We start from the raw sequence: 12,947 nt of genomic DNA on the forward strand, positions 1-12,947 counted from the left end.
CGAGAATTGGGCATCTCCCACTACCAGGGTGGGATGGTAGTGCAGAGAGGCAAGGGGGAGAAGGCAAGCAAGGGGATATATAACCTTGTACAAACAATTCTAAGAAATTTCACCCCTAGAGGCTGGACCCCTGTCCCTATTTGCTGGGACAGGTGGCCTCACAATCTATCCCAGAATAAGTTTATCCAATACTAGCACAGAAACTACAGAATTACCTTATAGGGAAATCTCAATGTTAAGATGACGGCATGCGAGTAGGCTAGGGGTGGGGGAGAGGGGGAGACCACCTGATTTCCCCGAAATCGTATGATTTACAGGAAAACGAAACTTAGGCCTAGTGAGGTCTACATCCTAACTAAATTTGTACTATCTGAGTATTACCTTGATTCATTCATGGGAAGCTTTCACAAACAATCTTGTATCCCACACATACATGATAAATTTGAAATAATTAAAAAAAGACATTAGAATTAAGCAATATTGAGAAAGAAGGTAGTAGTATATGTAGAAGGTGGAATTTTAGCTGGTACTTAATGGAAGCCAGGAAGTGGAGGCTGGGGCTGAGGCAGAAATGACGATGGAAAGCATTCCAGGCATGAGAGACAGCCAGTGAAAATGCCTGGAGTCTGGAGTATCTTGTTCAAGGAGTAACAAGGAGGTCAATTTCACTGCATCAAGAAGTATATGAGGGCAGAGGTGGGGAGAAGGTATAAGAAGACTGGCAAGGTTTGTGTGAAGAGTAGATTATGAAAGGATTTGAATGCCAAACAAGAGGATTTTATATTTGATTCTGGACGTGATAGGGAGTCACTGAGGTTTATTGAATAGGGAGGTGACATGGCCAGACCTGTACTTTAGGAAGATTCTTTTGCCAGCTGCATGGAGGACAGACTGGAATAGGAAGAGACTTGACAAAAGGAGACAAAAAATCAACAGGCTTTGGTAGCAAATTGGCAATGGAGGGAGAGAGAGATTACACCTAGGTTGTAAGTTTGGGGTGATTGGGAAATTGGTGGTACCCTCAACAGTAATGGAAAAGTTAGGAAGAGGGAAGGTTTTTTTGGGGAAAGATAAAGTTCAGTTTTTTATGTGTTGAGTTTAAGATGTCTCCTAGACATCCAGTTTAATCTAATAGATAGTTGGAGATAACAATATGGGAAGTCAACAAAGAAGTTAGGACTGGATTTTTTTATGTTTAGAATCCAGCATAAGATAACTGAATCCATGGGAGCTGATGAGATCACCAAGTAAAATAATATAGAGAGAGAAGAGAAGAGAAGAGGGCCCAGGTCAGTCCTAAGGGGCACCCATGATTAATAGGCTGACTTGGATAAAGATCCAGCACAGGAGACTGAAGAGAAGTGATCAGGTAGGAGAATAATCTTGAGAGAGTGGTGTCCCAAAAACTTAGAGAAGATGGGCAGTGTCACAGGCCGCAGAAAGGTCAAGAAGGATGAGGATTGAGAAAAGGCCATTTGATTTGGCAACTAAGAGATCATTAGTAATTTGGAAAGAACAGTTTGGGTTGAATGAGGTTGGAGGAGAGACAATAGAGAGATAAGAGAGTGAGAGCAAAGGAAGTGGCAACACTCACTGTAGACAGCTGTCTCAAGGAGTTTAACCACAAAAAGGAGGAGGAATATGGGGGTGAATTGATCAAGTGAGGCTTTTTGAGGATGATGGTTATGTTTGTAGAGAGTAGGAAAGCAGTTTGTAGACAGGGAGAGATTAAAGATAGTGAGAGAGTGGGGATGATAGAGGGGCAATCTACTGGAGAAGACTGCAATAGGATCTCTTGTGTATGTTGAAGGGTTTGCCTTTGACAGAAAGGGCCACCTCATTATGAAGCAGCTGCTTGGCATAGTGCATAGAGAGCTGGACTTGGAGTCAGGAAGACCTGAATTCAAATTTGGCTTCATATTCTTGCTCTCTGTTTGACTTTGGGCAAGTCACTTACAACTTCTGTGTTTCAGTTTCCTCAGAAGTAAAATGGTGATAACTATAGAACCTACCTCCCACATTATTGGGAGGCTCAAACAAGATAATATTTGTAAGGCACTTAGCACAGTGCTTAGCACATAAGTAGGTGCTTGATCTGGTTCTGCTTGCTTCAATTATTATCAGTTCATAAAAATATTCCTAGGTTCTCTGACACATTGTCCTTTTGTAATTTCTTACAGAGTAATAATCCATTACATTCATACCCTATATAATTTTTCAGTCATTCCCCAGTTCATGAGCAAATACTTTATTTTCTATAGTAAAAAATGTTGCTATAAATATTTTTGTATTTATGGGTTTCTTTATTCTTTCTTTGAACTCTTCAGAGAGGAGAGATATTACTAGGTCAAAGGGTACAGTTTTTTTACTTTGGTTATAGTTCTAAATTGCTTTCCAGTATGATTAGGTCAATTGATAGCTTCCTCTTTAGTGCCTGGAGCTCTTGTCAAGTAGTCCCTCCAGCAATTACCATTTCCTTTTTTGTCATCTTTGCAGGTCTAATTGTTGTGAAGTTTAACCAGAATTAATTTTAATCAATATCTAATAATTAATGATTTAGAGAATTTTTCATAGGGATATTGATAGTTTGAATTTTTTCCTGTGAGAGCTTCCTATTCACATCCTTTGATCATTTATTCATTGGAGAATGTTTTTGTTTTTATTTATTTATAGCAATCCCCCCTATATCTTGTTTATCAGATTTCTATTGGAGAAATTTGGGGGTAGAGATTTTTTTCTCCTTTTGGTTGTTCTTACTGCTTTATTTTGTTTGTGCAAACGCTCTCCCCTGCCCCAATTTATTTATTTATTTATTTTCAGTTTTCACCATTTACTTTTATAAGATCTTGAGTTCTAAATTTTTTCCTCCTCTCTCCCCAAGATGGCATGGCTATACATATGTGTGTGTGTGTGTGTGTGTGTGTGTGTATGTGTGTGTGTGTGTATGTACAATCATATGAAACATATTTCCCCATTAGTCATGATGTAAAGGAGAATCAGAACCAAAGGGAAAAACCACGAGAAAACATACTTTTAAATAATAAACAATCATGTCAATTTAACTTCTTCTTTGTCCTTTGTTTAAGTATTTTCCCTATCCATAGTTGAAACATCTTTTATTTCTTCCTCAGGTCGGTTAGATATTTAATTTGAAGAATTAGATTTGGTCTGTTTCATCTTTTGTGAGTAATAAGGAGAATAACATTAGCACTTAGCAGAAATAGCTTTAATTTGACCTTCCAATTATTAATGTCAAGTGAAGCCTAAAACAGAGATGTGTGCTGAGTGCTAACTAAAAGTATTACATCTGTAGTGGAATCTGTGTGGAGTTAAAATTGAAGAGGGGTTTCCTGTAGGTAAGGCCCTCTAGATGATTGTGGGCCGGAATCTTTAAAGATTTGTCAAGCTCCAGAGCATTTCAGATTCTCTTAAATGAAATTCATAATTATTCAAAAGAGTTTGTCATAACTAAAAGTAAAAACCACCTTAGTGAAAAAATGTCTATTTTTTAGTTGGTCGGATAACCAGTAGAGCTGATCTATCAGTATATCTTTGAGATGTACCAGAAATGGAGAGTTATCTGAGTTCCAAATTGTACAGCAAGAGGAAAGAAGATAGAATTGCTTTTAGTGCCCCCAGTTTTTTCCCTAAAACTTTGGCTTATATCCTCTTACCTAAGGTGGTGATGTGTGGTTCTGAGCTGTAGAATGCTAGTGTGAAGGGAATTTAAATTGAAAGTCATCCAGAGAGCGACAAAGAGGTGTGCAGTGGATGTGAGCAGGCTACAACATGCTACAAAGAAGGAATTACGGAGGAAAATAGTATAAAAGATGTCATTATAGAAATAAATGGCCATGTAATTGAGAGTAAGGGAACTGATGGACAGCCTTCTTGCTCCATTACTATCAATGCACTGTCATGAAAATGAGAGGGAAGGTCCCCAACACACTGGGTGGATCCCCAAGGTAGATTTATGGGAGAACAGGAACAAGCTTCACACAGGATGAACACACATGGACAGGTTGCTATTTGCGTTGATTTGCACTGTTTTAAGGAGTAGGGGAGAGAAGGAAATAAGTATTTATTAAATGCCTTCGATGTGCCTCGACTATGTGCTTTACAAACTGCCTCATTTGATCTTTATAGCAACCCCATGAGGTAGGTGCTATTATTATCCCCATTTTACATTTGAAGAAACTGAGGCAGACAGAGGTTAAGTGATTTGTCCCAGGTCACCCAGCTTATAAGTGTCTGAGTACCCACATGCACAGATAACTGCTACCAGGCTTCAAACACAAAGGTTGTTGTTCAGAAATAAAGTTGTATATCAGCTTAGCCAGCTGAAGAAGTAATGTGTGTATATTGAAATATGCATGTATTTGACCTTGTGAATATCCTTTCTCTTTGGTAAAATCAAGATAATAAACTAGTTTCTACTTTAGTGGCTGGTCACATAACTATTTAATACTGTTTTGGGTTAATAGGAGATTTTTATTTTAATCTTAAGAGAGTTGGGTTTCCCTTTCAAAGATAAAATTTTGTGAGTTGGCTTTGCCTCTTACTATTTAAATCTTTCCAGTAGTAGGAATGAGAGTTTAAGGAAATTATTGCAACATAGTTTTGGTCTTATCTGTGGTGTTGATGCCCCCTAATTATGCTCTCTACCCAAGCCTTTCAGTCCTTGCACAGCTTTCAGGTAGCTAAATGTCAGTGGCCTGGTTTGTAAGGATTTAAAAAAAAAAACCCAACAACTCCAAAACTATTTGATGTATATAACTTCAGTCTACAAAGCATTTAGCATCTTAAGATTTCTCTGCAATGTGTTTTTGTTCCTTTTTAATGCCATTGTTTACTTTTAGTAGACTGTGTAAAGGCTAATATAATAATAATAATAATATACAATGAAGTAGATAGAAATAGCAAAAAAGTGTGACTTTGTAGAAGAAATTTAACAGCAAAAGAGAGTCTCAGATGTATTCTCCTTCACATTTACCTTCCTGCCTCTCACCTATTCCACTAAACCCCTTACATACATTAGAACTGTCCAAAAAACTCGCTGTCTTGTAGTGAGTTTTCTTTGACTGGAGGTATTTATGCAAATAACTAAATAACCACTTTTTAGTGGTTTAGTTGTTGCAGACAGGATACAGGTTTTACTAGATAACCTCTAAGGTTGTATGATTTCTCCACAGTAAACTTATATTGGCATTTCAATTTTTATCAGTGGGTTCTTATTAATATCAATTTGTTATGAATAAAACATAAAAAAATATTTGAAATCTAGGGCTGGAAAGCCTATTCATTCCAGGTAATAATACTTTTTTTCATTTGCACATTTCTTTTATAGGGGCCCCCTTGTTGCTTTATGCAAATAGACGGGATTTACGACTAGTGGATGCTACCAATGGCAAAGAGAATGCTACGATTGTGGTTGGAGGTTTGGAGGATGCAGCTGCAGTGGACTTCGTTTTTGACCATGGCTTGATATACTGGAGTGATGTAAGTGAAGAAGCCATTAAACGAACAGAATTTAACAAAACCGAGAGTGTACAGAATGTAGTTGTTTCCGGATTATTATCCCCTGATGGGCTGGCCTGTGATTGGTTGGGAGAAAAATTATACTGGACAGATTCTGAAACTAATAGGATTGAAGTTTCCAATTTAGATGGAACTTTAAGAAAAGTTTTATTTTGGCAAGAGTTGGATCAGCCGAGAGCGATTGCCTTAGATCCTGCAAATGGGTAAGTTTTTTTTTATTTACAAAATCATTTTATTCCTTAAAAAAAGATTTAATTTTACTAACTTATGAGTGATGAGTAGACTTCAACTAGCAACTTAAATTCATAGTAAAAGCTTACTAGTAGGAGTGTTACCTTAGTGTTGAAAATGGAATCTATGGTTAGGGCTGTATGTGTTTTGCTAGTTTTTTTGGTGAATATATATATCTATTATGTAAAGTACTTCATGAACCTTGATGTTGTTCAGTTGTGTCCTACTCTTTGTGACCCCATTTGGGGTTTTCTTGGCAGTAATGGTTTGCCATTTCCTTCTCCTCCTCATTTTATAGATGAGGAAACTAAGGCTAGTAAATGTCTGAGGTTGGATTTGAACTCAGGTTTTCCTTATTCCAGGCCCAGTGCCGCTCTATTTACTCTACCACCTACCTGACCTGATGTGCTGCGTTAATATAACCTATTATAATTGATTGGTTTTTCTATTTTTCTTTTTGGAGAAAGAAGTTGATGGAGAAAAGGAAAGAATTAATAATAGGGAATAATGTTTGGTTATTTGAAGTTAGAGAATGCTAAAATACTATCACTTCTATTCCAAAACACATTCATTCTCTCTGCATAAGGAGCCATTAATGCCTATTTGATTATAATGGACTCAATACAGTAAAGCAGAGGAACAAAAGCCATTGTTTAAATAGTTTTTTGGAGTTAGTTGCTAATATACTTAGAAACAAATTGCCATTTTTGGGTTTATATCCTCTACATCTAGGAGGTAGTATGCCATTAATAATTACTTGTTCATTGTTTTTCCTTTTGAGTTCTGATTGTCATAAATATAGCTTTGTAACATGCATCATGAAATTTGAAAGATGTTTTCTTATATAGGATTCTGGTTTAAGGTGCCTCAGCTAGGCCCTGAAATACTCCCTTGTAAACTTTTAAAAATTGGAGCCATTTAGTTTCCAGTCATGCTAAATCTTCTAAGAATGGAAGGAGGGAAGTAAAGATGGACCTGAAGCTGTTTGCTGCTCTTCCTAGATTTAAATCTGGAGGTGAATATCTGAATTCCGGCTACTTGTTCTCCTTATTGGTTTTAATATACTGGAGAATTTTGTGGTAGTCAGATATTTATAAATATATAGACAGAAAAAAATAAAGTTAAAGCTGCGAAGTTGGCTAAATTTCCTCTTTTATATTATGGAGTTGAACTAGTGAATCATCTCCAGTCATTTTCAGATGAATAGAAGTTATTTAACATATTTAAATAATAGTGAGGGGAAAATGGAGTAAGTAATAATCTATGCAGTTTTTCTATTGCATTGGAAATTTATTTTGGGAAAAAGTTTAAGGAGGCCAAGAACATTCAGAGAACAGTGCTATTTGGGTGATAATATTGAAGTTGGAAGAGGTTTTGAAGTTCAAACCATAAGTTTGTTGTGAAGAACCGTTTGGAACCACTGAAGGACTATGAAGAAGTAATTTCAGTCAGTGAATTAATAGTTACTTGCAGAGGTATCTACTTTGTACCAGCGACTGTGCTAGATGTGTGTGGGTTACAAAGACAAACTAGAAACAGTAAAGGAACTTGCTATCAATGGAGAAAACAAGAACATACACAAGTGTATACAAAGTAAATGCACAGTACAGTGAGGTCCCAATTAGTGTGAATAATGAGTCCCTTGACGTGGTAATGTGTATTTGAATTTGTACTATTTGAAATTATAAATTATTTAAGATTTGATAATTAGTTCATGCCCAATGCAAAATATGCAGTACAAATTTGAATGACATAACCACTTCAGGGAATTTAGTATTTTCACGATAGATTAGGACCTAGCTATAAATATAGTATATTTTGAGAGGGATGTATTAGAGAGTGTTAGCATGTAGGAGCTGGTGCTTGGGTAATTTTGTGTGATTAACATAACATCAATTTTTGCATACAGGGGAGTAATATGGCTGGAAAGACAGAATGAGGACAGGTTGTGAAGAGCTTTAAATGTCAAATAGAGGAGTTTATGCAGCCCTAATTTCTCTTCTAATGTCCAGTCTTGCATCAACAACTTCCTTTTAGTCATCTTGAACTGGACACAGGCATTTCAGACTCAATATGTCCAAAACATACCATGTTGTCTTTCACCCCAAACTTTTCCTTCTTAAACTCCAGCCTGTTTACCGTCAAGGGTATAGCCACCCAGGTTTACCTATTGCATATGTCCAGTCTATTGTCAAGTCCTGTCATTTGCACCTTGCTAACGTCTCTCATATATACTTCACTTATGCGATCACTCTGGTTGCCAGCCCTCATCATTTCACACCTGGTCGACTGCAGTAGCCTTTTAGTTACACTTCCTTCCTCAGGTCTTTCCTTACTCCAGCCCATCCTCCACTCAGCTGCCAGAGTGATTTTCATAAATTGTAGGTCTGCTCATGTCACTCCCTTCTACTCAGTAAACTGTGGGGGCTCCCTATTACTTCTAAGATCAAATACAAAATCTCTTTGGCTCTTAACACTGTTCATAACCTGGCTCCTTTCTCCCTCTCTGGTCTTCTTACAATTTACTCCTTTCCACACACTGAGATCTAGCGCTGGACTTCTTGTCTCTTCTTACTGCCTTTCCACTGGAGTGGTCTGCCTTTTTGGCTTCCTTTAAGGCTGGGATCAAATTCCACCTTCTGCAAGAGGCCTTTCTCCTCAGGCTAGAGTGTATCTTTGGCCTGGGACAAAGGCTAGGTCTCTGTTTTTTTACTTTTAACCCCACCTTGGTGATCTAACTTCTGTAGTTAGAGTTTGTTTAGTTTATGACTGATCCCTCCCTCAACTTACCCTTCCCTCCTTATTTCCTTCTATTTCTCTGGTGAGTGAAATTTATTCCTGTATCCAACTCTGTTGTATTTATGTATTCTACCCCCTACCTTGTCCCTGACCAAAATTTCAGATGAAAATGAGGTTTAAGTTTGTATGTTCCCCCCACTGCTTTTTCCCTATTTGTGGACTCTGATTATTTGAGATAATTTTTCCTCCCCTTCCCTTTTCCCCTCTCCCACTCCCTTTTCTTCTAAGATAATCACAACATAGCAGAAACCACTCCCAGGTCCCTGCCTTATTTAATTCCCTCTATGACTCCAGCTATTAGGGTTCTGAGGGTATATTTGTATCATCTTCCTTTTGTTTAGTTTCTTGTGATTGCTTACTTCTGTTTTTATATTTCTCTTGACCCCGTGTTTGTTTTTCAGAGTTTCTATTTAGGTCTGGTCTTTTCATTAGGAAAGTTTGTAAGTACTTCATTTCATTAAAAGTCCATTTCCCTCTCCCCCACTCCTCCCCACCCCCAAAATTATTCCTGAGTAAGTTATTCTTGGTTGTAAGCCTTTATCTTTTGCCTTTTGGAATATCACATTTGAAGGTCTTTTCTCCTACTACTAAATCTTCTGTGATCCTGACTACTGGCACCTTTCTGGCTGTTTACATCATTTTTTTCTTTCACCCAGAAATTCTGAATTTTGTTTATGATGCGCCTGCATTTTTCATTTTGCATTTCCTTTTAAGGAGATGGCTGGTAGATTTTTTCTATTTTTATTTTGCTTTCTGGTTATAATAGATCAAGGAAATGATCACTTTCCTTGATAGGTGTTTTTTTTTTGGGGTCATGACTTTCAAGCACTCCAGCGATTCTTACATTACCTTTCCTTCCTCTCTTTTCAGGATCATTGTTTGATATGAGATATCATATACCTTTTTAAGTTTTTCAGTCTTTTAACTTTGTTTTGCTGTTGTTTATTTCATAGAGACATTAACTTGTGCTTGCTTGGTCCATTCTAATTTTCAAGTAGTCTTTTGCTAGGTTAAGATTTTGTACCTCTTATGCTAAGCTCCTGTTTCTCCTTCCAAGTGTTTCTTTGATAGCTCTCAATTTCTTTTCCAGTTCTTTCCTCTAACATTTTTATTTATAAAATCACTTTAAAATTCTTAAAAAAGAAAAACCTCGGGGCAGCTAGGTGGCGCAGTGAGTAGAGCACCGGCCCTGGAGTCAGGAGGACCTGAGTTCAAATTCGGCCTCAGACACTTGACACATGTACTAGCTGTGTGACCTTGGGCAAGTCACTTAACCCCAATTGCCCTGCCAAAAAGAAAAAAAAGAAAAACCTCTTGCCTCATTCCTTCCAGAATTTCTTGGTTACAACTTATGATCAAGTTGTATTTTTCTTTGAAGTTCTGCTTGTTAATGTTTTGGGGTCTTTTTCTTCTTCTGGGTTTGTGTCTTGAGCATCCTTTGAACAGTAAAGGTCCTCCTTCTCCCCTCCCCACCTTGCTTTTCAAACTGGTAGTTTGTATTAAGGCCAGGGTCTTCGCACTTCTGGAAGGAATGTCTGGGCTTTGCTTGTTCCTGTGTTGTTTTTCCCATAGGGTCCTGCTGCTTTTCTCTGGGTATTGAGTGCTTTGTGATTCAGTGCTTTTAGGAGCTGTTCGGTCTGGGTATCTGTAAGCTTTCAGTATGCCCAAAGTTGTCTGATCCAGAAAGAAGTCTGCTGCCTTCTTGGTCTGAAAGTTGCAAATTCTTGATCCCAACTTTAGTTAGGGCAAACCCCATGCACTTGCCTATGTTTTGAACTCTAGTAGAATGCTGTTGGCTCCAGCTGCCATCAACTAGTTGGAAGGCTTTTCAGGTTCAGAGTAACAGAATTGCAGACCTTCCCTCATTAATTGGCTGCAGGCTTTAGACTAGGCTGTGGTGTGAATATAAGCACATATTTCAGGTCAGAGACAGATAACGGCTGTTTGTTCTGTTTAGGATTGTCCATAGCTTTGACCTATACTGTTGCCCTGATGAACTCCAATAGAGTGTAAGAAATCTCACACTATCTTTAGACCTCCTGGAGTTCTCTGGCACTTCTTGTCCCTTATCTCCTTGATTTCTTGGTGTGGCCGGCGAATATCAGAGATCTTGCTGTTTTCAAGCCCTGGAGGACCCTCCTGTGGGCTGCCTGTGCATTCTTGTCTCTGGGTCTCTGGGCATTACCTACTGGGAGATAGCTTTGTTAACTGTGGCTCAGATATGATATTGGTGATTGCACTGGTGCAAAATCTTACGGAGGACCCAGAGTGGTGCACATATTACTTTGCTCCACTTTATTACTTAGTGACCTGAACTTTGTCTCATCTGAGGGCCAAGATGGAACTAGCTGCAGGTCCTCTGCCATGCCCCTGGCCAGAGTACCTGGAGGCTTCTGGTTGTCTTCTTTTATAGTTCTAGATTGGATGAAAGAGCTTTCTGATGCTTTTCTTTGGTTTTAGTGGTCATTATTTCATCTGGTACCCTTGTCCATGTCTTTTGGGGAGTTTTTTAGGTGAATTAGGGTTTCGCTGTAATCTTTCATGTCTCTTTCATTACTGGAAGTCCTTTTCCCATAAGCTTTCTTTCCTCACCATCAAACTCCAGTCTTAGAGGTTTAGACAAACATTAGTGTTACTAGTTGTATAATTTAACTAACAGATAATGAAGGTATATATTTTATGTATGTGTGTATGTTTGTGTATACGTGTATGTTAACAGTGAACAAGCAGTTGTATTGAAGAGAGGGGTGTGTGTATACATGTATCAGTGCAACTACTTACTTTTCCAAAACATGGGAAGCACAGCATAGCAAAAGTTCTACCAGTTAAGCTCATTTCTCAAGATGTCTTCTCCACAAAATAAGAGCAAAATTAGTTCTCTCAAATATCTCTCCAAATTCTCACAAAGATAACATTTAATGCTCATAGTTTCTTACAAATTAGTTCTTCAGTGGCAGTTAACTGTCCACATCTCCTTAGGAAAGAAATTCTTAGTCCTTTCTCAATTCTCACATGCTTTCTCAGCCATAGTAGTTAATTGTCCCTCTTTAGATTCTGTTCCCTCACTCAGAGGTGTGGCAACAGTATCTGAAGCCTTTGTGAGAACTTTTGAGCCTGGGGTTTCATAATATGAATTGAGATCTGGAAGTGCTGTTTCTCCCTTTATGTCTACTTTCCTTTTTTTCATCATTTCCCTTGTGAACCTTTTGTTCCTTCAAATTGTTCATTATTTGTCCAACCCTCTATAAAGTACCTCCTGACTAGTTTGACTAGGATAGCACTACATCTATTAGATAATTTAGGTAGTATTGGTTTCATTATATTGGAGTATCCTAACTTGGCATTGAAAATAGCTTTAAATAGTTGTCGGTTTTTTTTTTCTTTAAAAATGTTTTTTCTAATTTTATTTAAGTTTTGAATGTGACTTGGTAGATTGAATCTTAGGTATTTTATTCATTTTATAGTTATTTTGAAATGGGCTTTCTATTTTATTTCCTCCTTGGTTTTGTTACTGCTATGTAGAAATGCTGTTGAAAATTCTGGATTTGTTTTGTATCCCTGATACTTCACTGAAGCTGTGTTAATATGTGAGGGGTTTTTTGGTTGTTGTTTATGCCGATTCTCTGGAATTTTCTTAGCAAACAATTGTTTTGTCAGTGAATGGGGTTGTTTTTATCTCCTTGGTGCTGTTTGTGACTTTAATTTGTTTCTTACCTCTTGCTATTCTTATTTCTCAAACATCCAATTCCACCTGAACAAACTCTAAAAATGTATCCAGAAGTCAGTGTATGCTATTCAGTTCAAGAAACATTTATTGAGCATAGATTGGACTTATTACAGTATGATTAGTTTCTGGGTTATAAAAATCTGTAGCATGGACTTGGATAGTAGCCAGTTATATCTTATTGTGATTTAATGGGAGCCTGTAGTATATAGATTTTGACATTGTTGAAGTTCTTATTTAAAACAAAGAAAGGCAGAGCAGTATACTGAAAGAATCAGTGTACTTGGGGTCAAGATGTATCTTGGTTTTAGTGTCTGTCACTTCAGTGTAAGTATGGCAGGTCACTTCATACATTTAGGCCTTTGATTTTCTTCATCTGTAGAATGATAGGATTGAACTAGATTACCTTTAAGGTTCCTGTCAGCTCTTAAAATAAATTTCTATTTTTGATGAAAACACGTCCTCTCACACATTTTAACAACCAAAAAAAAATCAGTTTGAATAGTCTTTTTTTTCCTTCATTGTTTTTCATCTACCCTGGCCCAAGTAAATGAAGTTTTATTTTGCAAGCTATTGCACTATTTTTCTTTAAATAAATGTTATTATTACAAACATTTCCAAGCTACAAGATAGTAGAATCATAGATTTAGAGCTG

General features: G+C 37.4%; 1 protein-coding gene across 1 annotated transcript in view; it reads left to right on the forward strand.

Moving 5' to 3' along the window:
- The window catches only part of LRP6 (LDL receptor related protein 6), a 137,363-nt gene that overhangs the window by 17,715 nt on the left and 106,701 nt on the right, over positions 1 to 12,947 (forward strand). The window contains exon 2 of the mRNA XM_036758829.1: positions 5,348 to 5,741. Within this exon, the coding sequence (XP_036614724.1) occupies positions 5,348 to 5,741 (394 nt within the window). The remainder of the gene's footprint in view (positions 1 to 5,347; positions 5,742 to 12,947) is intronic.

The sequence above is a fragment of the Trichosurus vulpecula genome, chromosome 5, assembly GCF_011100635.1.
Source record: "Trichosurus vulpecula isolate mTriVul1 chromosome 5, mTriVul1.pri, whole genome shotgun sequence".
Taxonomy (NCBI): Eukaryota; Metazoa; Chordata; class Mammalia; order Diprotodontia; family Phalangeridae; genus Trichosurus; species Trichosurus vulpecula.